The sequence below is a fragment of the Alexandromys fortis genome, unplaced genomic scaffold (assembly GCF_014885135.2).
Source record: "Alexandromys fortis isolate MF-2015 unplaced genomic scaffold, M_Fortis_MF-2015_v1.1 scaffold_98, whole genome shotgun sequence".
Lineage (NCBI taxonomy): Eukaryota > Metazoa > Chordata > Mammalia > Rodentia > Cricetidae > Alexandromys > Alexandromys fortis.
The window spans coordinates 50,055-77,214 of NW_026068002.1; the positions used below are offsets into that span (position 1 = coordinate 50,055).

Here is a 27,160-nt window from a genome sequence, read left to right on the forward strand (position 1 = left end):
TAAGGGGAAAAGACTACATAAATAAAGAAAAGCTTCCCCACACCAAGAATCACTGTCAACTTGAGGTATAAGGCTGTCTCATCACTTACTCCACCACTCTAAAGGTTAGTAAGACTCTGGGTTGGGGGTGGCGATGCACACTTTTAATCCCACTACTTGGGAGGCAGAGGTAGCTCTCTGTGAGTTCCAAGGACAGTCAGGACCATGCAGAGACCCTGTCAGAAAAGAACAAAAACAAACAAAACAGACTCTACAGAGCAAATGGTACTTAGTTTATCAAAGTATAAAAAAATTCATGTTAAATGATTTAAACACTTTGAGAAATACAGGAAGTAACTTAAATTTCAAAATAAAGAGAATCTAGCCACATCTAAATAAGAAAGCACAATTTAATCCAACAGTACCTTCTCCCAAGAATAAGAGCTGTAACTAGCTTACCTGTTGTCTTGTAGACTCCATTACATGAGCTGAGAGAAGGAAACTACTCAGTGAGCACCTGATATATGAAAGGGTGTTAAAACTCCACACCCACAATATCACCGCTATTTAGTTAAAGTAGTTAATAATGCTAAACAGTTTAAGATTTCAACTGGAATTTCACCTTTTCCCAAACAACCCCTTGAAGTTCAGATGGGGCAAGGTCTCATCACATTTAAGTGCCGTGTTCTCAAAATGTTCTCTGGGGCCCTGAGAAGAGCTGCCCCAGGTCTCACTGCTTTTGCTCTAGTTCTAAGATGGTGCGCGCCTTTCTCACCACCTGAATTCCACACGCACAGTGCAGCTTCCAGTTCTTTTCTGCCGTGAGATGGAGAGTCTGAACATAAAAGGCATGAGGATCTCAGGTTCTACTTAGCCTGACACCGAAAAGGTGGCAAAACAGTGTTTGTCTTCATTTTGGAAAAGTTATTTTACACCAAATATCTAGGTTCACAAGTAACAGGACTATTACAACTATATTTAAAAGTTACGTTCTAGAAATTCCTCTGTACTGATTTGCAATACAACTCATGTAAAATTCAAGTTTCATAAACAAAAGCTCTTTGGGGGATCTTAACAGTTATAAAAACTATAAACATAAAACATGTTTCAGAAATGCTCCCAACTTTGCGACTGGCAAGAACGACTACTAACAAAGCACCTCCCAGATAAGGGGTGTCCTATTTACAAAACAAATTATTTTATGGAAGAAAATGACAACCTGTCCTCTATTTTCAAAAGAATCTAAAGTAAAACATTCCCTGCGTCATAAAAACGTTTTTAAACACAGTTTTTGCCACCCTAAAAGACAAATTCATTTCTGATCAAAGACAGAACAGGAAACGTGTTTCAAGCAGAAGGGATGAGCACTGTCCTTCACATGCTCAAGACAGTAACTAAACTAGAAGCAAAACAAACTTAAATCTAAAAGATTTTTAAGAGAAAGATAATGAGAGAGCCCACTTTAACACTGAAGCTATTCTGAATCTAAGATTTTATATTTTGTTTATGAGCACTCACTAAAAGTCAGTAATACAGGTTCCCCATTTAATTACAAATCTCAAGATCTACTAGGAAAAAATAAAGTCTTTAAAACTACTTTGATAACAACTGTTTAATTTACTTAATAGATGGGAAGCCTGATGGGCTGTCTGGGTAATGGCCTACAATTAAATAGTCTAACTTTTGTACATATGAATTGATTTGAATCTAATACAGTCTCAAACAGTTAAAGACATTCAAATTCTCCTTCCAGGAAAATAGATGAAGACCCCAAAATGTACAAAGAACTCAAGACTATGCCCAAAGTGTAGCTGAGCCTGAGCAGTGGTAACGGGAGTCGCAGGGGCAGGGTGCTCAGAAAGGGCTGAGACTTGGGGATGTCCTTTGTCTACTACATATAAATCACACCTTCTGGTAAGAAGAGCAGCAGACTGCAGCCCAAGTAAACCCCAGACTTAAGCATGACAGTAACAACCACCACTGCGAATGCATCCAATATGAATAAAAAATGTCTGAGCAGACTGATGCTTACATCACCTAAAATTTTGCTACAGGCATTACATACTGTGTATGCAATTTTAGCTTTTTGGATGCACAGTCATCACCAGATGTACTAATACCGCTGTTCCTACGGACTTTGGCAGTGCATGCTCTTCATCCTCGCTTTGGACTCCTTCCTTTCATCAACACAAATATGCTATGGGCCAGTACATCAAAATATTAAACTCTCACATTCAAAGAAACATGTATGTTCTACATACAGAATCATGACTTAGGGGTGTTTTCAAAGCATTTTTTTTAATGATTTCAGTTCTCTTAGTTGTGTTTCGTTTTGATGAGAGAGCCAGATTATCTTGGGATGAACAAGGCATTACTACATATAAATAATTAAACAAGTTCATTTGAATATTAACAAAAAGATAAACTAAACTTAGTATTGCTACCTTTTTACACGAAGTATTTCATCACTTTAAGGTAACATTGGGTTCCTGTTGCTTTACTCCAAAACAAACAAACAAATGTTCTATAGATAGTTATCAGTCATCTAGAAAATGGGGGAGGCGGGAGAGGAACTCAGGTGCCATCATGTCACAGTCAATGCATGTCTGCTTCCAATACATTCAACGACAATTAAAATGGAGAACAGAAAAAAATAGGTAAAATAGGCCTTTTGCAGTCTGAGAATTCAAGATTTTTAAAAAATATTTGTAAATACACATACATGCAAAATCTCCATATTTACAAATTTCACAAAATTAAGAAGTTGCAGAGAAATCAGAAGTAGCATGGTGAATCTGACAAGCTACATTTAAATGCTTTTCTACTGTCGCAGTCCTGAATATAGCAGTCCTAGTAGTTTTAATAAATTTTCTAAATGGCCTTTTAAAAAAAGTTAGTCACTAGAAGTCTTTAAGAATTCAAGATGTTCTCAACTCACTACTCATTATTTAAGGCCACTTTGGTAAAGGCATTGCAGCAAAAACACAAAAACAATAGCATATTTTCTAATATTTATTTTGTTCACCTGCAAACTGTAGCAAAACATGATCAGCTTTATTCTGCAGACAGGTGTCCTCCACATCTTTAAAGAATTTAGCCGTGTATAAATAGAAGAGCTCTTCAGAAGGAAAAATTCAAGAATGAATAAAACCTTCCAATTTTGACTTTGAACTTTTCAGAAGCGATGCTTCAAATGATTTTAGTCATTCATTCCAAGATATATGACAGCACCTTAAAAGTGGCTGATCTATTTCCTCAGTAACATTTCTCACATAACAATGTGTTAAAGTTACAAATACTGATATGCACAAATAGCTAATTTCTAAGAAAAGTATGTACAGTACTGCAGCATAATGAATGTGGGATCTGCAATAACTTAATATTAGCCAATTTTTAACATACATGATGCCGCTACCTTTTCCTGCCAATTCACAAGTGAAAAGTTGTTGCTGAGCCCCCTGTTTTGCACGTATTACCTGGTGTTTAATACATAATGCAGGCTTTTCAAAGACTTCTCTCGTGTTTAAAGCTAAGATCAGTGAAACAAGACAACAGGGCAAGAGGCGGAGAGATGTAATATGATCACATAAAAGTTCGTTCCAGTACAGTGTCTATATAAGGCTATAAGAAAGGATTGGTTGATGAGCTTCCTGTTGGAAATTGTCCTGTTGGTGCACCAGTCTATTGGAAAAAACACACGGACAAAATAAACAGAAATGATGTTTGTAGGAGATGAAAGCATTAAATTGTACTTAAATTTATAACTTCATTCAAATTTTTATTAAGAATTTTTAATTGACATCACTTATTCATCACTGTTGCTGCCAACAAAGTATAAATTCACCTATCACTTGTTCCAGATCCCCGTCCTTTCACGTGGGCTCACGTCACATATGCAGAGCTTCAACAGTGCCTAAAAGGGACCTGGCGCCTAACAGGAGTACTTCTCAGTTCAAATCTAAAAAACATCTTGTTCTTAAGATGCTTTCCCTTAAATCCAATGGATTCCCCGAGTATAATTCTGACTAGAGTGCATGCATTTCACATTATAAAACAGCTAATCTGCTGTCCATAATTTCTTACAGACATTCCAAGGGCCATACATAATCTAGAACACCATATTAACAAAGCACTAAGTTGTATGCAGGAATAGTCACGTTCTGTTTTCTCTAGTTTAAAAATAAAATATAACTTATTTTTAAGGTGTTTTAAAGCTAAAATTCACTCACCATAAAAGGATTACTAGACACTCCAGCAGCTGCAACTTGACCAAAAGGGGTTACCACAGGTTTTGTCTGTCCGAAAGTTGCAAAACCTGCACCTTATTTAAAAAACAAACAAACAAACAAAAAAAAAAAAAACACAAAACACATCAGTTACAAGCTACACTGCCACCAAGACAGTCCTAGTTTTATATAAATTCTTCCCAGATGACAAACTGAAATGCAAAATTAGGTCTCATGTCTTTTTGGACACCAAAGACAAGCATTCTATGGCAGGTATCAAGAGCCTCAGAGCTCTGAAAACAATCTAACTCAGCCCAGAGTAGGTCACTGACCTTCAAAGGAGCTAGCTGATTGATGAGTGTGTGACTATGAGAGGGGTCATGTGCACAAGTCGATAGATTCTACACAATACCACAGTATATCTTATGAAACAAGTTATCACTTATGACTATTCTATGCTATGTATTTCCTAACTACTATATAATGTCTGAGATCCGAGGACATTTTTGAAATGTATGGATTTCAAACTTCAGCAAGTAAGAAACTAGGTAAGAAAGGCTGAATAATCTCCTAGCCTGTTATAAAAAGGGCACCACTGTCACCTACTTGGCGCACGCCTTTAATCCCAGCACTCGGGAGGCAGAGACAGGCGGGTCTCTGTGAGTTTGAGGCCAGCCTGGTCTACAGGAGCTAGTTCCAGGACAGGCTCCAAAGCCACAGAGAAACCCCCTGTCTCGAAAAACCAAAGAAGAAAAAAAGTGTTCATCTACAGCATACACCTATACCAAAAAGGCACAGCAGCAACCATTCTTCAAAAAAATATAATCTCCATTTCAATCAAGAAATACATGAGAACACAAGATGGAGTTATAAGACAAAGACATAGGTGATTCCAAGAAGAGCTTTACAGTCACTGATGTTTCCTAACATACGGTCAAGGAAATTTACAAAACCACAATAAAACCTTCACACGTATGGCCTGAACTCCGAAAGACTCTCTTCTGTAGTTAACACTCAGTGCACAAGACTATGGCAATCGTAAGATAGTCTCAAGCACTTAACACCACACTGTGTAAAGAGCACCGTCTACATCCTGTAGACAGACAACCAAACGTTAAAGCTTACCATTGGGCTGTTGAGAGAAAGCTGGCTGCTGAGGGAAAGCTGCGTGGGCTGGGAAGGCGGGCTGCTGGAAACTGCCACTAAAGCTGGTGGGGAGACTGTACTGGGCAGGAGTGCCAAATCCTGCTGGCATACTCATGGATGCGGTGCCAAAGGTAGCCGCTGGCAAAAGAAAAAAGAACAGGTCAGAGACACACAGCAGTTAACAGCGTGGAACACGCAACACTTACCTTGAAAACACTAAGACACATATTAAGGGCATCTGAAAGCCCCAAATCCTGACACAGTAAGTATAGAATAACACTGTCTACTGCAACTATAACATAACCTAAGAATTTCTGTTCTGAAAATGCAGTGACCAGGAAGAAAGTACAAACGCTATCATTTGAAATCCACCCCCACCCCCAAAAAAACTTCCCTAAGCAATTACCTAAAGCCAAATAATAGCCTGACTCGAGAAGACAGTCATACTGTGATGTGTATAGGATTATACATCCTGGATTTGAGGCTGTTCTCCTATGTCTAATTTAAAAAAACAACCAAACATTAATTACTAAGGGTTCATGATTCTGGAGAAAAAAAAATTTAAGACCTCTTCAAAAGAGTTCATTAAAAATAGACAATTTATAGGACAACTAGGGTAAGGCAGGGCATTCAAAACTGGTTTTTATAACTACAGCCAAAGACAAAGAAAGGAATTCTATTTAAAACATTAATGTTATTATAGTAAGTTCCTACTAATTATGTATGTGTGCCTATATACAGTCTTACATATGTATACATACACATACATAGAAACATATACTTCTACATTCCCATTTCAAACTCTGGAAGTGATTGGAGGATATCTGGGATTACTGAGCTGCAGAAGTTGGTGTAAATGTATGAAGACTGGAAAAGAAGTACAAAGGGCATTTTTAGAAGAGATGGAAGACTAACAGGCACATGGTCCCGTGTCCACATTACTAGCTCCTCCTTGGCTTGCTGTGCTGGTGGGTAGAGCATGAGCTGGAATCCATGTGGAAATCACCAATGTTAATGTGGCATGCCTACATCATGCCCTATTTACATAAGCAAGGACATTTATGAACAAACTCTCACTTAAAAGATGTGCAACAGCAGAACACTATGTGAGTAACTGGCAGGAAATACATAAAAAAGCATCTTCCCATGAGCCGACAACATGCTCGTTACAGGGAGGGACTCAGTGAAATACGTGACAGCAATGTGCTTTAACTGTACACTACTGCTGAAGGATACAATGAAATACTGTAAAAGCCTATTAATTTATTGAATTTCCTGATTTCAAAGGTGACTGATTCAAGGTGAAGAAATTGAATACTAAAAACACTCCACAAGATGTTCTTACCAAAAAACCAAACACACTGAAAAGTTTGTTACTCACAGCAATCCTAATGTTTGACAATGTGAATTTGCTCAATGAACCTAATTAGACTACAGACAGTTTCTTTTCTTTTTAATTTCTTTACTACTTGGCAGCGAGGGAGGAAAAGAAAAGAAAGGGAGAAGAACAGGCTACTGGGAAGCAAGTGAACGGAGGAAAGCCTAAGCACACTGCGGGAGACAAGAGGTTTCACTGCAGACAGATGCACTGAAGCAACTGACAAGTCACTGCTGAAAGCACTCAAAGCAAAGCTTGGACAGTTAGGCAAAACCAACTCCAGGAGAAAAAGCAGGAAAATGATTTGGTACATCAAAAGGTATCACTTAAAAGTACTAAGAATTTAAACGTAATTAAAATAATCAAAATAGCTATTAACATTCTAGTGTGACCATGGAGGTAAGCAATAATGCTTTTCAGTATTAAAATATAAATCATTACATAGGATTTTCATGTTAGTTTTAATACAACATGACCTTGATGCCACACATCCATGCCCACTCCATATTAAAACATGGAAATAACTAAAATTCACATGCAAGGATCCAAAACACTAGCAGAAGCTTCCACAAGCAGCTAGACAAATTGCCACAGAAATCTAGTTGTGGCCACCTACCAAAATGAGCGTGAGGGAATACTTGAGAATGCATTGCTCCAGAAAGGCCTTATGGGAAGCCATAAAGAGACCAAGGTCAATTAAGTTATATACAGTTACTGTTAAAGTAAAAGTTAACTGGTTTCATTAAAGAGCTCTAGAGTTAGAACACAGTGTTGCCCACTGGGTGTCACAGGAATATACAACAGAAACTCACCCACAAAAAGAGAACTCTCATTCAATTATATTCATATTTTAATATGTCATTTTTAACAGTTTAGAACAATAAATACCAAGTGAAGAAAAACTGATGAAATATATTCTTAAAAATAATCCTTCACAGCTGAGTACAGCAGTCTATACTTTTAATTCCAGCATGGGGAGGGGGATTACCCTTGAATTTGAGGCCAGCCTTATCCTACATAATGAATTCCAGACCTACCAGGCCTGCACAGTGGGACTGTCTCAAAACAAAAGTAATTTTAGCTCTGTTTTATCATGTGAAGATATAACTATAACCTTAAAAATGGCACAGTGAGAGCCAGGCATGAGGGCATACATTTGAAATCCTGACAACAGTTTAAAGGTGGAAGCAGGAAAATGAGTAGCTCAAAGGACAGCCTCAGCTACAAAGTAAGTTCAGGGCCAGCCTAGGCTACACGAAACCTTATTTCAACACACACACACACACACACACACACACACACACACACACACACACACACAGAGCAGCATGAGACACATCCGAAAACCAAGTCTTGGACAGAATAACACAAAAATGTTTCTTTTTTTTTTGGATTTTCAAGACAGGGTTTCTCAGTAGTTTTTGGTTCCTGTCCTGGAAGGCTGGCCTTGAACTCACAGAGATCCGCCTGCTTCTGCCTACTGAGTGCTGGGATTAAAGGCGTGACCACCCGGCAAGAATGTTTTCTTTAAAAATCAAGATATTATCTAGAAGTACCTAAAAATAACTTAAATGAGTTATGAATTATGAGGAGAAAAATCATTAAACATACAAAATGAGAAAGTGAGTCTAGCACCTTTGGTCTGCTTAAAGCATCATGATTGACTGATTGGTGAGACGCATGTTGTGTACAACTCACCTGGTATGCAGGAGGGCAGAACTGCATGTACACAAGAGAGACTCAGTTTACTCAGTTCTAAAGCTCTGTTCTGGCATTGTTTAATATGTGGATCAGGGTTATTTCTAAAATATATTTCTACATATTCTAGACTGGAACACTTTTTAGAGTACCCAAATCTGTCACTGGATGACAGAAGAGAACAACTCTTGAGTTCTGGTTCTGCCACTTTCTTCCCCTATTATGTTTGAACTAATATAAACGTCGGTATACACGTCTGCAAAGGGGACGATGGAAGGATAGACAATGGGACCCATGTGCTTCACAAGGCTGCTACCGGAGTAAGCATAGCAGTGAATTAATACATGGAAAGCAAGAAAAAATTTTTCTTGCCAATTTAAACAGATGTTATTATGGGGGCTGCAGGTATGGTACAACTAACTGGTAAAGCTCCTACAAGCATGAAGTCTCAAGTTCAATCCCAGATTCCATGATAAAATCCATGTGGATATTATCAGATATTACAGGCCTATAATCCCAGACCAAGAAAGCATAAACACAAGAATCCCTATGGCTTGTAGGTTAGAGAGTTAGCCTAATCAGTGAACTCCAGGCCATTGGGAGACTCTGTCTAAGGACATAGATGGCGTTCTTCCAGTGTTTTCCTCTCGCTTTTTGAACATACCTGTGTGAGTATGGATGCATGTACACATGTGCACACACACACACACACACACACACACACACACACACACACACATCTTTAAAGTCAAAAAAAGGCTGAAAAGAAAAGCGTTCTGTGATAAAAAGTTTGGACAACACATTTAGCTCTCAGAAATCTAAAGGCTTCAACTAGTCTTGCCTCAGTAATGCTTGCTAAACTCTGCTTTCTCCGCAATTCTCCTATGCAATTATTACTAAGGCACAGAACTCTTTCCCACTGAATACTGTTTTTAAAACTTCTCAAGACCAGTAATATGGTTCAGCAGATAAAAGTGTTCACTGCATAAGCCTGAAGCCTGAGTTTAATCCCTAAGCCCCACAATGACAGAACTGATCCCCAAAGCTGTTTTCTGACCTCCAGACAAATGCTATAGGACAGTCACAGTGCCCCACCCCCACATCTACTCCAATTTCTCTCTAAAAAACTATCTTAAAACTTCTCAGTCAAAGGTGACGGCTAACCAGTATTAACCACCACCATACTTTAGTCTGAAACAGAGTTGGCAGTGTAGGTTGGTACTTAATCTTCAAGAGCATAGAACTGTCTGTCACACACTGTTCTTCCAAAGCTATCTCAGAAGAATACTTCACAGGGTTAACACAGTTGAGAGGAAAGAAAGAGTCCTCGAGGAGTCCAAGTGATGCATAGCCTGGGAATTCCTAAGGCCGGTGTAGCTCCAGAGCACTGCAGATTACTCAACTGATAATGACCGAAGGAGGACAGGCCATGTGATATATTCCAAACACCTCAGAATGTAAACATTACTTTGAAAATAGCCAGAAATGGTGGTGCATGCCTTTAATCCAGAATTCAGAAGGCAAAGGCAGGCAGAGTTCTTTTGAGTTCAAGGCCAGTCTGATCTACAAACCAAGTTCTAGGATAGTGAGGGATCCACAGTAAAACCTTATCTTTAAAAAAAAAAAAGGCAACAAAACAAAAAAAAAACAAAAATTATTCTGAAATAAATTTGTAGATATAGTATTTTCTTTCTGATAAACTTCAAAATTAAATAAATATTGCTTATATTCCTTGTAGATTTTATATATAATCTTACCGTTTAAAATGCTTTCATATTCAAAGGCAGTAGGAGGTTCCCCTAACTCTGAAGTACACACAGCGCGCGCACACACACACACACACAAACACACACACACGATTTACAGCATCTGACCTCAAACACCCTAGCTGTCCAGGAAGCACTGCTCAGACTGCAATGCTAAGCACAGCATTTAACTGGAGCTATGTTAGTACACTCTCACACAAGATGCAATCGGCAACTCCTCTTTGGCATCTTTATAAGCTACACAATGTATTGTGGCAACTTTAACACAGCACACATTAGGGCAGTTGGTTCTCCTTCCACCATGTGAGCTCCAGGCCATGAGGGATTATGAAGAGATAGATACCTTTACACATCAGGCCACTGCACCAGACCCTGAAAAAACCATTTTTTAAAAAAATTATCTGATAAAAATTCCAAGTACTTAAATTATGACTAAGGAGTTTGTGTAAAAGAAAATTTCTGGTATCAAAATTTCTAATTTTTGCTTCTTTGTATAGATAGATTCTCCCTGTGGTGGTCCAGACTGGCCTCTACTCCTCATCTTCCTCTGACCCTCACTGCTGGGCTACAGACAAATACTACCATGCTAGTTCGACTTTGATAATTCTTAGTCTTGAGACCATAAAGATATTTATCATAATTATTTATTCTTAACGATTAGATAAGTTATAATGATATACTCTTAAAACTTCAAATCAACATTTGCTGTAATTAATTGGTGTTAAAGCTCTGGTTCCAATCTTGCTCTGAAACACATAGAAACAAAGCTCTGGATAGAGTAAATGACAGCTAGTCACACCATTACACCTACTGGTGTGCCTTGCCAGGCCATGGCAGCAAGACAACACTGGAAGAAATGCAAGAATGATGTGACTGGCTTGGGTGTGAAACAAGTGTAGAAAAAAAAAAAGGTGAGAGGATAAACAAAGTAGTGAATGATAAAATGTTCAAGTACTGAACTCTAAAATGAAGAGTGGTATAGTTCAGTTGGAAGAGTGCACACCTAGGATGCAGGAGGATGCTAGCATGATCTTATAAAACACAAAAAGCAAAGTAACATAAAATAGGAACCCTGAAAAGAGGCAAGAGATATTAGAGTTAATATAACAAAATTTACTCATCTGATATAATCTCCTAGTGTTTTTATAAAATGTTTTATTAATATTGAATGATTGGTAGCCATTCTGGCACCATACAAGCTGGACTACTGTTATCAATCAAGTTCTTCTGCCCCCATTTGACCTTCCTTATCTGAAAAACCAAAATTTGGAGCAAAAGGGTTGAAACATAACATCTCAGGCCCCCTGGGACTGTTAAATTCCTAAATTTTATAAATTTTCAGTAGCATTTGTCTTTGTTTTTTTAGACCAGGCCTTCCTTTCTTCCTTCTTTCTTTCTTTCTTTCTTTCTTTCTTTCTTTCTTTCTTTCTTTCTTATTAACCTTTCATTTTTTCAGACAGGGTTTCTCTATAACTCTGGCTGATCTGGAACTAGCTCTGTAGACTATGCTGGCCTAGGACTCCCGAGTGCTGGGATTAAAGGTGTTTGCCACGATCACCCATTAAACAATGTCTCTGCATGTGACTCAGGCTGGCCTCACACTCACTATTCTCCTGCCTCAGTCTTCTAAGTACTGGGATGAAAGATACATGTCACCACACCCAGCTGCCTGCCATCTTGTGTTTCTGAACACACGCACCTACCCTTTCTTGCACTGTGCTTCAGTAGAAAGAGGCCTTTTGTTTAGGTATGCTTTATAATAAACAAATAAATAATAAACTCCTTCCCCCATGGTTATGGTTCCTTGATCTGTCTTTTTCTTACCTGTTGCTCCTCTGGCATTGGTCTGAAATGGGTTTGTAGACGATGCCGCAGAAGGACCAGTAGCAGCAACAAATGGATTCGTAGAAGGCGTAGCTTTTAAAAAAGTATAAAATATGCTATAAAATCCTAATACTTTGTACTCAAGATTTTAAAACTTTCTTCACTATATTTTTCAAAACAGAAATGTGAACATTTTGATAATAAAATGCTGCTCTCTTACTATATTCCCAGCACCCCTAAAAACATTCTCTATGAAAAGCACATACCCCCAAATGGAGCAGGCCCACTTGAAGCAGGTTGTGTCTGAGCAGAAGCACCCACAGGCACGGTTCCAAAAACACTGCTGAAAAGAAGATCAAGAGTCAGCATTCAATAAGGATGTAAGGTCATCTACCTACAAGGTGGACACAAGATGTAGAAACACATAAAATTAACTGTTCTAAACATCACTGTCGTTTTCATTTGTAACTCAAGATGAGTTTACATTATAAAAACTACTGAAATTCCAGTAACAAAAATGTTTACATATGCCGTCTCTGTCAATCAGTAGTATATAGAAAGGGATAATTTAAAAAAATATGCATCTAAGATTGGATTCAATTATATGCCAGCCTAAGTATTTTTATTACTAAAATTTCAAAGCAAAAAGAATGTTTTTTGTATACGTCTACTAATCCAAGCATATATTACCATCTGTTTGAAGTATAGAATGAACATGTATTTTATACACATACTTAACAACAAGTAATAAATAGCATTTAATTTTCTTTGCTATGACACCAAAACTGGCAGTTTCCTAAAGGCTAGCCTGAAAAGGGGAACTCGAAACCCATCAATGGACTTTTTCCACCCCACAAAGTCAAAGTTCACTGTATCTTCACTTTCAAGTTTATGGTAGAATGCACAAATTCCCCAAAATTCTAACATCTAATTTCAACAATTTTTGTTTCCTTTATGAGATAAGGTTTTATAAACGCAGGCCAGCCAGGAATCTGTTATGCAGGATGACCTTGAACTTCTGATCTTTCTGCCTCTAAGTACAGGTACTGGCAATAAAGGTATGCACCTTTGTGCCCATTCATGGTTCCAGGAATCAAATCCAGAGTGATCTGCATGCTGGGCAAGTACTATCTTGAGCACTAACCCCAACAAAAGGGGCAGTCTTTACAGTGATCACACTGTATAAAAATATCTGACAAATATTCAAATCCAAGCCACCATAAACTGAGTGGCTGGTTTATCCAAAAACTTAAAAATAGTAAATTTCTTTTTAAGACGACCATTATGTTTTACTATGTATCCAAACTACTTGATAACATACAGAAAATGCATTTAATAGAAAACTAGTAAGCTGAAAATGCTACAATTTTATCAAGTACAGTAGTTAGAAAAACTAATGAACACTATTCATAAGGCAAAGAGAGAAATGGTGTCACATGTTAGTTGAGAGGATGAGGAAGAATCATGAGTACAACACTAGCCCAGGCAACAGAAAGAAACAAATTTTTTTAAAAATCAGAAATAAAATAGTGCTATGTGTAGAAACACAATGTCTACTCTGGTGTGATCTGATGATACTAACTTAGCATTTCTGCAGCAAGGCTTTCCTGCCTGCTTGTATTTTGTGTACTATCAAAATAAATGTTAGTCACTGAAAAATAAACTTAGCATCTCAGAATTATGAAAAAAGAGGTCTGAACTCAGAGATACCGTAAAGAGTCTTACATAACTCAAACACAACAGATCACATTTGTAAACCACTAATAAATCACAATACAATGTCAACAATCCACTTATCACATGGATTTTATCTATGTTTCCAGGCCTTATGGATACCTTATTACTATTATTAAAAATAAAACAGACAATACTAGTGAAACAAACTAAAATAATGACAAATTTTATTATTTGGATTCAATTTGTCCTATCTCAAATAGAATTTCCCTCTAGGAAAGATGTCAAAGGGAAATAAACTAAATAGTAATAGCAATAAAGCAGATATATCTACAGATATGGAACAAAAGAAATAACGAGAATGCTGTACACTCTCAATAAATTTTAACAGTTGTTAAAAATCTAACGCTCTTCTAGGTTTAGAAGCACATGCCTGTAAGTACTCTGGAGACAAAGGACCATGAACTCATAACCAACCTGGACTTCACAAAACCTTACTTAACACAAGGGAGATATTTTAAACATGTAGTCTTCCTGCTCTTTGGAACTCCTTTCCACAGGTCTGTGTGAGCAAAGCAGTGCGTGTGCAGTCTACAATACTAATGACAATAACGAGCTGGAGAACTGACTGTAGCAGTGGGGTTTGGTGCAAACAGACTAAAAACTAAAACTGCAAACACTATGCCCTGACATACGCAACTTGACTGCTGAGTACAACCCATATGTAATCGTCCACTTAGAAATTTGTGTTCTTTCAAGTACATTTAGCATCCAGGAGTGAAAAGAATTTAATATTTTCTAAGACTTGATAAAAGTATATGGCAAAATCTCAAGAATTACATTTTAAACAGCAAGTTACATTCAATTTCAACTTAAAAACTATTTAAGTCTAAAAACTACTCAATTATTTTTAAGTTACAACCCTACAAAGGTCACTTTTAACTGTTATTCAGACATGGAGACCAAGGTCAAAGCCAGGGGTGCTGACTAAGACAAGCTGTACCTGCTAGCGTTACTCGTGGACGTGTATGCATTACTGGAGGTGGCTGCAGAACTGAACACGCTGTCTAACTCTGCTAGTGCTGCGTACTTGTCTGAAGATGCACTTGAGTGACTGGGAACTGAAACCACAGAACCAACAGGAGCTTTACCCGTGGTCCCAAAACCACTCCCTTGATCACCTCCTGAAGGCAAACAAACAAAAAAGTTACACCAAAACTTTAATATTATATTGTCAGTTCATCAACCGTATTTGCCATGAAACACAGGTAACCCCAACATGGATGTGATCTAAACATTAAACAAGATTTAAAGAACTCTGAGACAGATGGTTTCGTTCAAATTAACACATAAATTTATATGATGGACCTAATGTATATAATCTATCAATAGTACCATTCTTCCAGGATTTTCCATAAAAAAATAGAGATATTTACTAAGTGCTTCCTGTGCTAGGCAGTACTCTAAATGCTTTGTGTACAACAATTCACAAAATCTAAGTCCCAGAATTCAAGTGTATGATCTCTCTCAGTTTAGAGATGAGAAAAACAAGATGCAGAATCCAGTGTAGGCCACATCCCCACTGTTCTCACCGAGCTTTACATTTTTACATGGGAAATACTGACCTAAAGGCCAAAACTAACTACAAAAATATATTTAAAAAATGGGGAGGTTTCTGTAAGTTCAAGGCCAGCCTGGTCTACAGAGTGAGTTCCAGGACAGCCAGGGCTATACAGAGAAACCCTGTCTCAAAAAAAAAAAAAAAAAAATTTAAAAAATGGGGAGGTTTCTGTAAGTTCAAGGCCAGCCTGGTCTACAGAGTGAGTTCCAGGACAGCCAGGGCTATACAGAGAAACCCTGTCTCAAAAAAAAAAAAATGAGTTGGGACATCAAAATGCCAAAATGTTATTAATACAGTTCAAAATGCACATATGATTGAAATTATAAAATAGCACTATAGTCATAGAATAGTAAAGCGTGTTTTTGAAAATAAAAATACATTATTTTCAATTATTCTTTTGAAAATAATTGTTTAAGTTGACTTCTACATCTTCAGTCTTCTGGTATATTACATGCAAAAGTGCCTACAACCCTACTCAAAACATTCACTGTGCACATAACTTCTATACAAGTGAGAAAAGCACTGTCTCCTCAGGTTTTAACATAAGTAATTTAGACAAATTAGCATCTGCTTTGTTTACACATGGATACCTTGCCCAGCACTGAAGATATTGTCTAAATTAGCAAGTGCCGCATATTTGTCTGCTGTCTGTAAACCAGCTTTGTTTGTTGAAACTTTACTAACAGTTGATGCTGTCTGATGACTCTGGGATGTACTGAAGGTTCCAAAATCAGCACTGGAGGATTTGGGGAAGTTATCAAAATGAGCAAAATTAGCATTTACTGATCCAGCACTTCCACCTGTAACAGAATAAACAAAACATGAAATTTCTAGGCTTCTCTCAATCTCACTGGTAGATTACTTGTGATCATTTCTGCTTAAGGTAGGTGTCCTATAAAAACACTGATAATCATGTGACTTATAAATTATGAAACTTGGTTTTCTAAGGCCCTGACAGTGTCCACCCTAGAGTACACCAGAATCTACTATGGAGATGGAGCGGAGGCATGGAATGACAGCAGCATCACATGAGAGGTCATCAACAGACCCCGAGTAATGCTTACAAACAAAAAAAATCTGTGAGCCATTACATAACTCTACACAACAACCAATGTGTATTCAGCAGCCTGATGTTCAGAGTAAAACTAAGTCCTACTATGCAGTTCAAAGTATAAAAATTAAAGTTTATGACAGTAATTTTTTTGCAACATAAAGCACAATTCACCTATCAGTCAATAACAAAATGCCTCCTAAATCTTAAAGTATGTTCTCAGTCCTAGAGACTTTTCTAAGCACTCATCAAAGACTACAGTAGTGCCTTTCATTCTTTGCTTTGAATACTACAGAGATATTAGTTCTTTTTTCCTAAACTGTCAAAATAGCATTAGACATACTAAGGGAAGGCACAATTCAGATATTCTTTTAAACACAACAGGTCGTTACCCAAATGCAAAAGACCTACCAGCATGAGTTCTTTCACATTCTAAAACAAAACAAACTGATCTTCTTCAAGAATTGGACTCTGGCTGTTTCAAAGAACACTGGACATAATGACATATGCCTATAATCTGACTTACTCAGGAGTCTGAGGCAGGAGGATTGCCAGTTCAACGTCAACCTGGTCAGCACAGCAAGTCTCCATTTTAAAATTAAGTTTTAAAAAAAAATCAGCTAAAACTAGCATAGATATGTTACAAGACAATGATCTATTATGAGTAGATAGCAAACAAAATATTAAATTTTTAATTTTTATGAAAATTTTTATTTCAAATTATTAGATCAACTTTCATAAAAAACTGTGCCTTTAACTCTGAGTTTAATAAAAGAGGGTAACACAAATTTATGAAGGCTTATCATTAAAAATAATGATAATTTCATAACTGAAAAAACATGAAACAACACAAAAAGGATATAAATTAATAAGATGCCTACTGGACAACAGAACTTACTGTGGGCAGCCTGGAGAGGAAAAGCTGAAGTAAAGTCACCAAAACTGCAGCTAGATGAAAGTACTCTAAATGCTGGACAGCCAGAAATTATGTAAATGATGAAAGTTAAAGGGGAAAGGGAAGAAAAGAAAATTGAAAGAAAAGACTTTAAAACAACACATACACAGTTAAAACTTGAAAGAAAAATAGTCAGCCAAAAAGCTAAATAAGGGTTCAATGAATTTCTGAAAACAGTATACTTTATGGAAGAATGTTCCTGAAAACCAATTCCTGCACAAAACGATTTCCATATTTAATTAAAGTGATTAATAATTTATACCTGAATAAATAACATTAAAATGCTTTTCTTAAGTTTGCTGCCCTATAAAATAACTTATTTTTATTTCTATGGAAGCTATCAACTAGCTTCCCTATCACAAGATACAGTATCAGCCTTTATCACTGTGTTTCAAAAGTTTTGTTGCTTTACAACCTCACTTGACGGAAAGAACCATGTGCAGGAAGAGGAGGGTGGGTGTTGGACAACAGACAATGACCAAGAGTTCAGAGAAACAAAGATTTCAGGTTTCCCCAGAGCTTTGTAAAATAGAACTAACTACTTTAAAATTAGGTCATTAGAGAATTTAGTTTTTTAAAGTTGTATTTGGCAAGTTCTGTTTTTTAAAGCAAACACTTAAACACAATGCTGGAGAGGCTCTACCTGTAGTTTGGGGCTGAAAAGGAGAGTGACTTGCTGTGGGGAAACCTCCAAAATTACTCGAACCACTAGACTGTCCAAATGCATCAAAGTTTGCAAAATCTGCATTTGCAGAATTCTGAGCTGTAAATGGCAAGGACAACATATGTTAATGAATATGAAAACGACAACTGAAAAGACATGACAAATGAATTTAAGAATTTTATGAAAATGCCAATGCAATACAACTCACTTTAAAGAGAATTCCATTTAAAAATTAATATTTTAACCCAATTAGTCATATATGCTAAACAGTATCCAAAATTTCCAAAAGCACTTTGTAAAAGCCATAGGTTTGTTCACAATACACTTTGAAAATACTCTAGTAATTAAAAAAAATGCTAATTCAGAACATTAAGTACATTTGTTTTAGTAACTAAAACTGGATACATTCTAGGAAATCCATTTGGATTTTTTTGTTTTATTTATTTATGTGTACATGAAAAGAGGACAGAGGCTGATTTCAGGTGTCTTCCCCAGGGCTCTCCACCTTTATTCTCCTGAGGCAGGATTTCTCACTAAGCCGAGGACACTGAGTCACAGGAAGCACCAGTCTTTGCCCCGAATGCTGGGCTCTGTACCCAGCTTTTGTTATGTGTGTGCTGAAAATCTAAAATGAGATCATTATGCTCATACAGCAAACAATTTACTCAGCTACCTTTGTAGCCCAGTAACTCACTTTAAAATGATAATGAGCTTGGCAAATCCGAAAAGTTATTAAATGTTATTTAAATGCCTAAAGTAATGATACAGAGATAGTTTAATCACATAAATAAAATACTTTTTTGTTCTGCTTTTAGTTTTGAGAAAGAGGTTCTTCACTATGTAGCTTTTTTTTTAACTTATGTGTCTCATAAGTCCTAAGTAATACCCTAGCCACACCCCCCAACATACAAACTAAAGCCTCTAACTTGCCTAGCAGTCCCCATCCTTGGTAAGAAAGACACATTCTCAACTGATGGAGCCTCCAGATCCAGCTACTAATTTTATAAGCAATACAGGAAAGAATTTTTAAACGTATCAAAGGAGGGCAATTAACAAGTTCAGATACCACAGAATCCACAAGACAAATAACCTACTTTCTCTAACAAATCACAAAGAAAAAGATGATGGGACAACCTATAGAAACCTAACCAAAATGGAGTTCAATTACAAAGAATACTTAAAAAAAAAAAAAAAACTGATTAAAACAAACCACAGACACACTGTGTGTGAGAGTAAGTGAATATGTTTATACATATACATAACATATACTATATATACAAACACAAATTTGACTGGAATGAAAATTTGAATACTCACTAACTTTTATCATTATTTAGAACGATTCTACTACATACTGTGATATTTAACAATGAAAATGCTAGGGTCTGGGCAATGACTCTCATTCAACAAAGTAGCTACTACGAAAGTATGAGAACCTGAAATCAGATGCCCTCCTGGGTTCAGTAATATGTGTCTGTTACCCCACTGATTGGGTAGATGGAGCTTGCTGGCCAGCTGAACTAGCCAGCTGGATAACTTTAAGTTCAGTGAGAGACCCTGTACTAAAGTAAGTGAAGAGAGAATGAAGACAATTGATACTGACCTAGAAGGTACGTGCAGATATGAACAGACACGAGAGAGGGGGCACATAGACACAAAATATTTATGTCTAAAATTTGTATTAAAATCTATTAAACAGTACTAGTGACATGAGAGTAATACCTAAGTTACATTACACATTTACATCTGGTATTTGTAATTTTCCATAATAAAAAGGTAGTATATACAAACACATTAACATCTCTCAGGCCACACTGTTGGTAGGGCTCCGTAGGTAAAGACACCAGCTACCAAGCCTATAAGACCTGAGTTTAATCCCCAGGATCCACATGACGAAAAAGGAGAAAACACTGTTACAAGTTTTCCTCTGACTTCCACATATTCACCATGTGCACACTCTCTTACACACACACATAATATAAAGAAGTATGAAAATAAAATAAAAAATCTCTTCCTTTTTTTTTTCATGGAAAGAAGTCACATCCTGTGTTACATAAAGTTCTTTCTGTGGCCAGCCTGGTCTACAGAGAGTTCAGGACAGCTAAGGCTACACAGAGAATCCTTGTCTCAAAACCTGTGTGTGTGTGTGTGTGTGTGTGTGTGTGTGTGTGTGTGTGTGTGCGCGCGCGCGCGCAGTAGAGTTTACATCCTTAATTTCAGCACTCAGGAGGTGGGGTGGGACGAGTTTACAGTCATCTTTAGCATAGAGCAAATTCAAGGCCAGCTTGAGCTACATACAAACCTATCTAAGAAGTTCCCCTAAAAGTACCATGGTTATATGTCTATATGGTATGATGTTCATAGGTGACCAATGATAATAAACAATTAATGTTTCTGGGTGATTTACACATATCCTGGGCAAAGTTATCAGGAAAAGACATACCTGCATGACTGTTAAAATGTGCAAAATTAGCAAAATTGGCTGTAGCTGTTGACTGAGGAGCCGGAGCAGCAAAGATGTCTGAGCCAAGAAGATCACTCAAAAGGTCAAACTGCTTCTTTTCCTGTTGCTGCCCTTGAGAGCGACCTACAACTGGGGACTACAAGCACATTACTTACTCATGGTGTTTTCTAAAATAAACATTTATGCATTCACTATAAAGACTTTCAGTAAGATCTGCTGAAGTTTTACATACAACTATCTTCAATTCATTATACTGAAAAAGCATTTCTACACAGGAAGGGTTACTTCACTCAGTTCTTCACTGTTACCACTCTAAGTCTTATGAAAACAGAAGGATTTATTCAGAAGCACAAGATTTAATCTGTAGCACTTTGCTTCAAAACCATTCATATACAGTATGGTGTAACAATGCTGCACAGTAACACAGTCCTAACATTATCTACAACAAAATAAATATTTAGGTATCAACATATAAATGGTTTCAGTCTGTTCAGTTTGGGGAGTAAGGGACACTGTAAAGCTGTGTGCATTTCAATGATAACAAGCATGCTACATAATCAGGTATATAGAAAATCCTACTATTTTCTGTTAAAGCACCACAGAGACTATTCTTCTGACTATGCTGGTCACCAGACCAGACTTGGACACTAAAGACAGAAAAACTAAGCATCTTTACAAAGATGGCAAAACTAAAACCACACATTCCTATCACATGTCAAACAATCTTCACGTATTTTACATCACACAGACCCACTATTAAAGGTTCTTAGCACTCAGACCTCTGTATATCTTTTTTAAGAGTTATCAACCCCTCACCTGACTAGGTGTGCCCTTATTTAAGTGCAGTGCTGGTGCAGAGTCTCCCAGCAGAGATTTCAGGGGCTTAACCTCGGGCGTGCTGCTTGTGCTGCTGGCAGAAGACCCTGAAATAGATGCGTGAACCGATGCCACCACTTTGGCTTGCTCTGGTGGAACATACCTTTAATGTGAAAATTAGAACAGACCGCTAAGAAAAATTTGAAGAAGTCGTATTTAAAATATTAAATTTAAATTTTATACAACACTCTTGCAACAATAATCTTACTTGAAAAGATGGCACTTAGAATTGGCAGGTTAAGACTATTATTTACCTGAAATTACTCAAAGAATACACTATAGCAACTGCTGTTTTGAAGACAGAAGACCTACAGTTAATCATCATAAAGAACAGCTAACACTGTAAATTTTAAAGTGAGAAGGTTTTAAGATCATAAATATCGAGATAAATGAAATGGTGAGGAAACACATAATTAATGGCCCAAAATGTGTATTATTAAAAGTAAGAACTTCACTTTAAAGTGGACAAAAGAATCAAGTCATAAAAGAATATGAAAACTAAAACCAAATGAAAATGTGTATCAATACATTATTCACCTCTGATCTATATGAACTATGATTTTTTAGTTGCTATCTAATGGAAATACATATGTAGGTATGCTCTATACTTCATATTACTCTAGAGATCTATCCTTAGCAAGCAATTAACATATATAGAGATATACATATTACTCTTGCCATCTTAGTTTTAAAAACTGAGAAACAAAGCTCACAAATATCTGTATAGCAAAAAATATTATATACATTATTCTAAAATGTATATAATTCTGCATAGCTTATCCCCTTCTTTGGCAAGTATAGATACCCAAGTGACTCAACAAGTCTTTCAGGTCTGATAAATAGGACATGGGGAGGGAATGAAGGAAGGAGAAAAAGAATGCAGGATGCAGAAATATGATGCCTGAACACCAGCAATGCTCATCTCTAGAAAAGGGATTACAAGGCAACTTTTGTTCTCTATAATCTCAGGTGTATTCCCACCTTCCTCTAATTGACCATCTCACGAAGGTGTGGGGGAAAAAAAAAAACTTTAAGTGAAAAGCATTTATCCCAGAGACAGAGGTCAAATCCCAGCCCCACCACTCAATAGTTGTGAAACCTCTAGGTAAACTAACTTCAACTCCATGCTTCCGTTTTTTCACCTGATATGGGAGTCTTCTGTTTTGTGTTGATTTCATTGATTAAATAAAGAAACTGCCTTGGCCCTTTAATAGGACAGAAAATTAGGTAGGTGGACTAAACAGAACAGGATGCTGGGAAGAAGGCAGTGAGGTCAGTCGCCATGATTCTCCTCTCCAAGACAGACAGATGCAGGTTAAGATCTTTCTTGGTAAACTACCACCTCGTGGTGCTACACAGATTATTAGAAATGGGTTAATGAAGATGTGAGTTAGCCAATAAGAGGCTGAAGCTAATGGGCCAAGCACTGTTTAAATGAATACAGTTTCCGTGTAATTATTTCGGGTAGAGCTAGCCAGGTGGTGGGAAGCGGCCCGCTGCTCCTATTACTAATTAACCTATAAAGCTGCTGTGGGGATTAAACATATTTGTAGTATGGTTAGAATTAGTTACCAATGTATTAGCTATTATCCAACCATATAACAATCACAAACAATTAAACTAGCCATATCAGGTAAATACAGAATATGATCTGAGAATAAAACACTCTTTTATGCTCTTCAATAATGTGGTATATGAATTCTTGGGTATGGACAACTCTGCTCACAAGATATGGCAAATAATAGTTTATGACTAAAATGATCTGCCCCCACTTAAAGAATGTATATCTAAGTGAAAAGAACCATCTCAAAACTTCATACAACTTTATCCCTGCTGCGCTGCTTCCTACAACAAACGTTCTTAGGAAGGCTGCCTAAGTGGCCACTGGTCAGACCATGTGCCAAACCATTTCACTGCTCTCTGATCATGTTACAGCGGCACGAGGCAGGTGAGCAGATTCTGGTTCATGAGGATAATGGCCAACACCACTCCACTCATCACTTTTCTAGTCTTTTTTTTTTTTTTTTTTTTTTGTAGCCCTGACTATCCTCAACACACTCTGTAGACCAGGTTGGCCTCAGACTCACAGAGACCCACTTGCTTCTGCCACCCAAGTGCTGGGATTAAATGCATGTGCCACCACTGCCCAGACCAACCCATCACTTTTAGAAAGCTTGTATCTATAATAGTCTTACGTATGACTACTGTGTTTATTAAAAAAGGGGGAAAATTAACGCAATTATTTGAGATTTTCAGGATTTTTAGACTGTGGTTTGAAGAAAGAACTTCCTGTTAAAATTGTGGGAGAGGAATTGACTGTACCAGCATCTTTCACATTCCTTCTTTCTCACAGTCCTGCTTCTCTTTGCAGGTAGAGCTAAGCTCACTAAAATCGCAGCTAGCTAACTCCTAACTGACTTTCTGAACTGTTGAAAATGAACGCTGCTGCAAAAGGCAACAGCCAAGGTGGGACTACTCAAGGAGAACAGTTTTATCCATAGGCTGGGAAACCTAGAAACTAAAGAACAAGAACGATAAAGGATGATGGCTTTTGTTTAAAAAAAAATTTTTTTTTTGTTCTCTTTCAGTTCAAGGCCAGCCTGATCTACAGAGTGGATTCCAGGACACTCAGGCTGGCTACACAGAGAAACCCTGTCTACGAAGAAAAAAAAAGATGGGGGGAGTTAAGTAAAATTACATAAATAAACAAACTGCATGTAGCAGCACATGCCTTAAGAGAAAAAGGCAGGAGGATCTCTAAGTTCCAGGACAGCTAGGGCTGTTACACAGAGAAACCCTGTCTCAAAAAACTAAAATAGAAAAAATCATTTGTGTACCATATTTAACTATTACCCTGGGGACCTTCTAATATTTTCTTTCTGAACTAAAATTTTACTGATAGATTTCTACCTTGTCATTCCTAATGCATCCAGTTCTAGTTAATCTAGTCCTAGTTAATCTAAACTTACAAGACAATGTTAAGAAATACAGCTTATACAGATGTGTAACTCAGAGCAAATGTTACTGTTCACAGATATCTGTCCCATAAGCCACAGGAAACTCTCCCCCACCAATACTACCTTTGACTACATCACTCCTTGGGTCAAAATACTCTTCCTCAAAGAAACAAGAGTCCATCTGCTTCCCAATTATCCTTTGATCCTCAACTCTCTGTACTTAGTTATCTTATGAAGCTAAAGCTGAGGAGCCCCAAATACTGAGTATTAGCTCTACAGTTACAACCCATACTTTTAGTGTAGTTTAGAAGGAGTAAAATTTCCCTTCTTGCCCCAACCAGCAAGCTAATTTCTTGGGTAGGAAGAGATATTTAGAGCAAAGACTTGCAGCAAGACATAATTAACTGGAAAGACTACTACTACACAAGAGCTGTGTTAACAGTGACTGAAAATACTACTCAGTAAACACTAAAAACTAAAGAATGTAAGGAAAGAAGCATTACAGGATAAACATCTGAAGAAATTAGTAGAGATCACTGGCTTTCCTGGGCAGAAGTCTTGACATGGTAATGAAAGGCTGTTCGCTACTAGACATAGATACATGGAGATAAAAGTACAAGCAAAGGTTTCTGGAAACCAAATCTAATGAAAAGTCAAAAAGTAATGAGGCTATTGTACCCACCAACCATCAATAATTCCTTCTGTTCCACCTGTCTATCTTAACAGAGTCAATCATTTCTCACTCATACTTGTAGTCTGGGAGGTTTTAAAACAATTTACTCACCATCTTTTCTTTTCGTATTTCTCTTGTAGAAACTCTTTCACTTTTTGTGGATCCCTGAAGTCAGGAATTGCTGAAGATCTATCGTCAAATAATCCTAGCCAAATCTGTTTACAGACCTTAGGAAAGAAGGGAAAAACATGTGACATTCAATCTCTTCATTTAATAAAATTTAAAGGGAGAATTCTGCTGCTTTTGGAAAGCTTCTAACAATGCTGCTTTCCATGAGGATATTGCCAGCAATCTAAACTGACTTGCATATGCTGCAGGACAACAGCCTATAAAGAACTTCCTAAGAAAACAAGCAGCAAATTAGACCTGAGAGCACTGGGGCTCTCTGGTCTTCACACGATCACCAGCTGTGAACCATAGCAGTCAAATAATCTATGGGAACCTTGGTTCCTTTACCCATAAAACAGTAACTTCATCAACAGCAATTTTAGGGGTCTTTTAGCAAGCTAAAATCCAACCCCCCAAAAAATACAATTACCAAAATCGTGAACAGTCTGCTAATAAAGTATAACAATAATATAAATACAAGCAGAACAATTTCAGACTTATAACATGCTTTTTTATCCAGACAGCAGTCTGAGACATTTAACTCTTTTGAATAGAAATAAAATGAGTCATTACTCAAATGAGACACAAAAAAAGAACTATAAAAGAGAAAAATCATAAAGTTGGGTTTCAAAAAAATGTAAAACTGTTTTTGAAAAAACTTAAAAAGGAAAAAAAAAAGACAAGAACCAAGTAATACAATGTTAAAGAACTACAAAAGCCCTCAAATCAAGAATGTAAGAAACTCTAAGAATACAACTGCTAAGAATAAAACCTGAGCCTGGAGAGATGGCTCAGAAGTTAAGAGTACTGGCTGCTCTTCCGAGGTATCTGAGTTCAAGTTCTAGCAACCACATTGTGGCTCACAACCATCTGTAATGAGATCTTCTGGCCTGCAGGGATACAGGGAAACAAAACACTACACACAAAAAAGGTAAACAAACAAAACCATGGGGCGGGGTAATGGTGGCCCACGCCTTTAATCCCAGCACTTGTTGAGGCAGAGGCAGGTAGATCTTGGCAAGTTTGAAGCCTTCCTGACCAAAAGAATTCCAGGACAGTCAAGGCTACACAGAAACACCCTGTTTGGTGAAAAAAATAAAACAAAACAAACAAACAAAACTAAAAATTAAAGAAAAATAAACAACACACACAACGTGGGTGCTCTAAACAATCACTTCACCAAAGATGTTCACACTGCAGGTAAGTAGTGTAACACCATATGCCACTGAGAACCGATGGCAGAAACACTCACAGGATACAGACACATAATAAATACACTATGGAAGTTGCTGACTGTACTTGTGATGCTAAGCAACTAAAACTCTCCCAAATGTAAAACGAAGCAACACCTATAGAAGGCAGTTGAGCTACCCTATGATAAGTCATTTTTGGAGGTATCTGCCCCCGAAATACGAAAGCACACTCCCAGCTCTTCACAGCAGCTTCACTGAAAAGTCCAAATTGGAAAGAATAAATCTTGTATAAGAGGTGAAGGATAAACAACCTGCAGATATCGCTGGGGGAAGGGGTGTGTGTGCACATCTTTAATCTCAGCACTAGGGAGGCAGAAGCAGGTAAATCTCTGAGTTCAAGGCTAGCCTGGTATACAGAGTGAGTTCCAGGTCGGACAGGGCTACAATAGGATACCCTATCTCAAAAAACAAAATAGCAATAGCCTAAGCAGAATACTAGACAGCAAATAAAAGGAACAATGTGGTGGTAGAGAAACTTCAAGATAACTATGCTGGTGGAGAGAAATCACCAAAGATAAAGGAGAGAGGCACAGCCCACCAGTAAAAATGCCTGGGGCCAGCCTAAATCAACCCGTAAAACCACTGTCAAAGACCAAAGACGAGAAAACTCCAGAAAGTTGTCCTCTGACCTCCCCAGTCTTGGCAGGCAGGTGGCGTTTGTATACTAATTTTCTAAAATGGCCTCCATGTAGTACTCTTTCTACCAATAAGGAAACAAGTATTTGTCATATTTAGTCAGAAAACGTGTCACTAAGCTTTCCCAACACATCAAAAAAACTCCCCACTT

The 27,160-nt window shown here is 37.3% G+C and overlaps 1 protein-coding gene across 7 annotated transcripts in view; it reads right to left on the reverse strand.

Annotated features, from left to right (window-relative positions):
- Window positions 1–2,258: 2,258 nt before the first annotated feature.
- Window positions 2,259–27,160, reverse strand: part of Agfg1 (ArfGAP with FG repeats 1) — a 46,799-nt gene continuing 21,897 nt past the window's right edge. The window contains exons 3-13 of one of the 7 annotated variants that reach the window (XM_050161035.1): window positions 25,064–25,179; window positions 21,263–21,425; window positions 20,426–20,582; window positions 17,962–18,081; window positions 15,903–16,112; window positions 14,695–14,812; window positions 12,284–12,357; window positions 12,018–12,110; window positions 5,331–5,489; window positions 4,209–4,300; window positions 2,259–3,660 (exon numbers count right to left, since the gene is read on the reverse strand). In XM_050161035.1, coding sequence (XP_050016992.1) covers window positions 3,601–3,660; window positions 4,209–4,300; window positions 5,331–5,489; window positions 12,018–12,110; window positions 12,284–12,357; window positions 14,695–14,812; window positions 15,903–16,112; window positions 17,962–18,081; window positions 20,426–20,582; window positions 21,263–21,425; window positions 25,064–25,179 — 1,362 coding nt within the window. In that variant the 3' untranslated portion in view covers window positions 2,259–3,600. Of the gene's footprint in view, window positions 3,661–4,208; window positions 4,301–5,330; window positions 5,490–12,017; window positions 12,111–12,283; window positions 12,361–14,694; window positions 14,876–15,902; window positions 16,113–17,961; window positions 18,082–20,425; window positions 20,583–21,262; window positions 21,426–25,063; window positions 25,180–27,160 lie in introns of all 7 variants that reach the window. The other 6 variants (XM_050161034.1, XM_050161032.1, XM_050161033.1 and 3 more) reach the window with 6 other exon arrangements.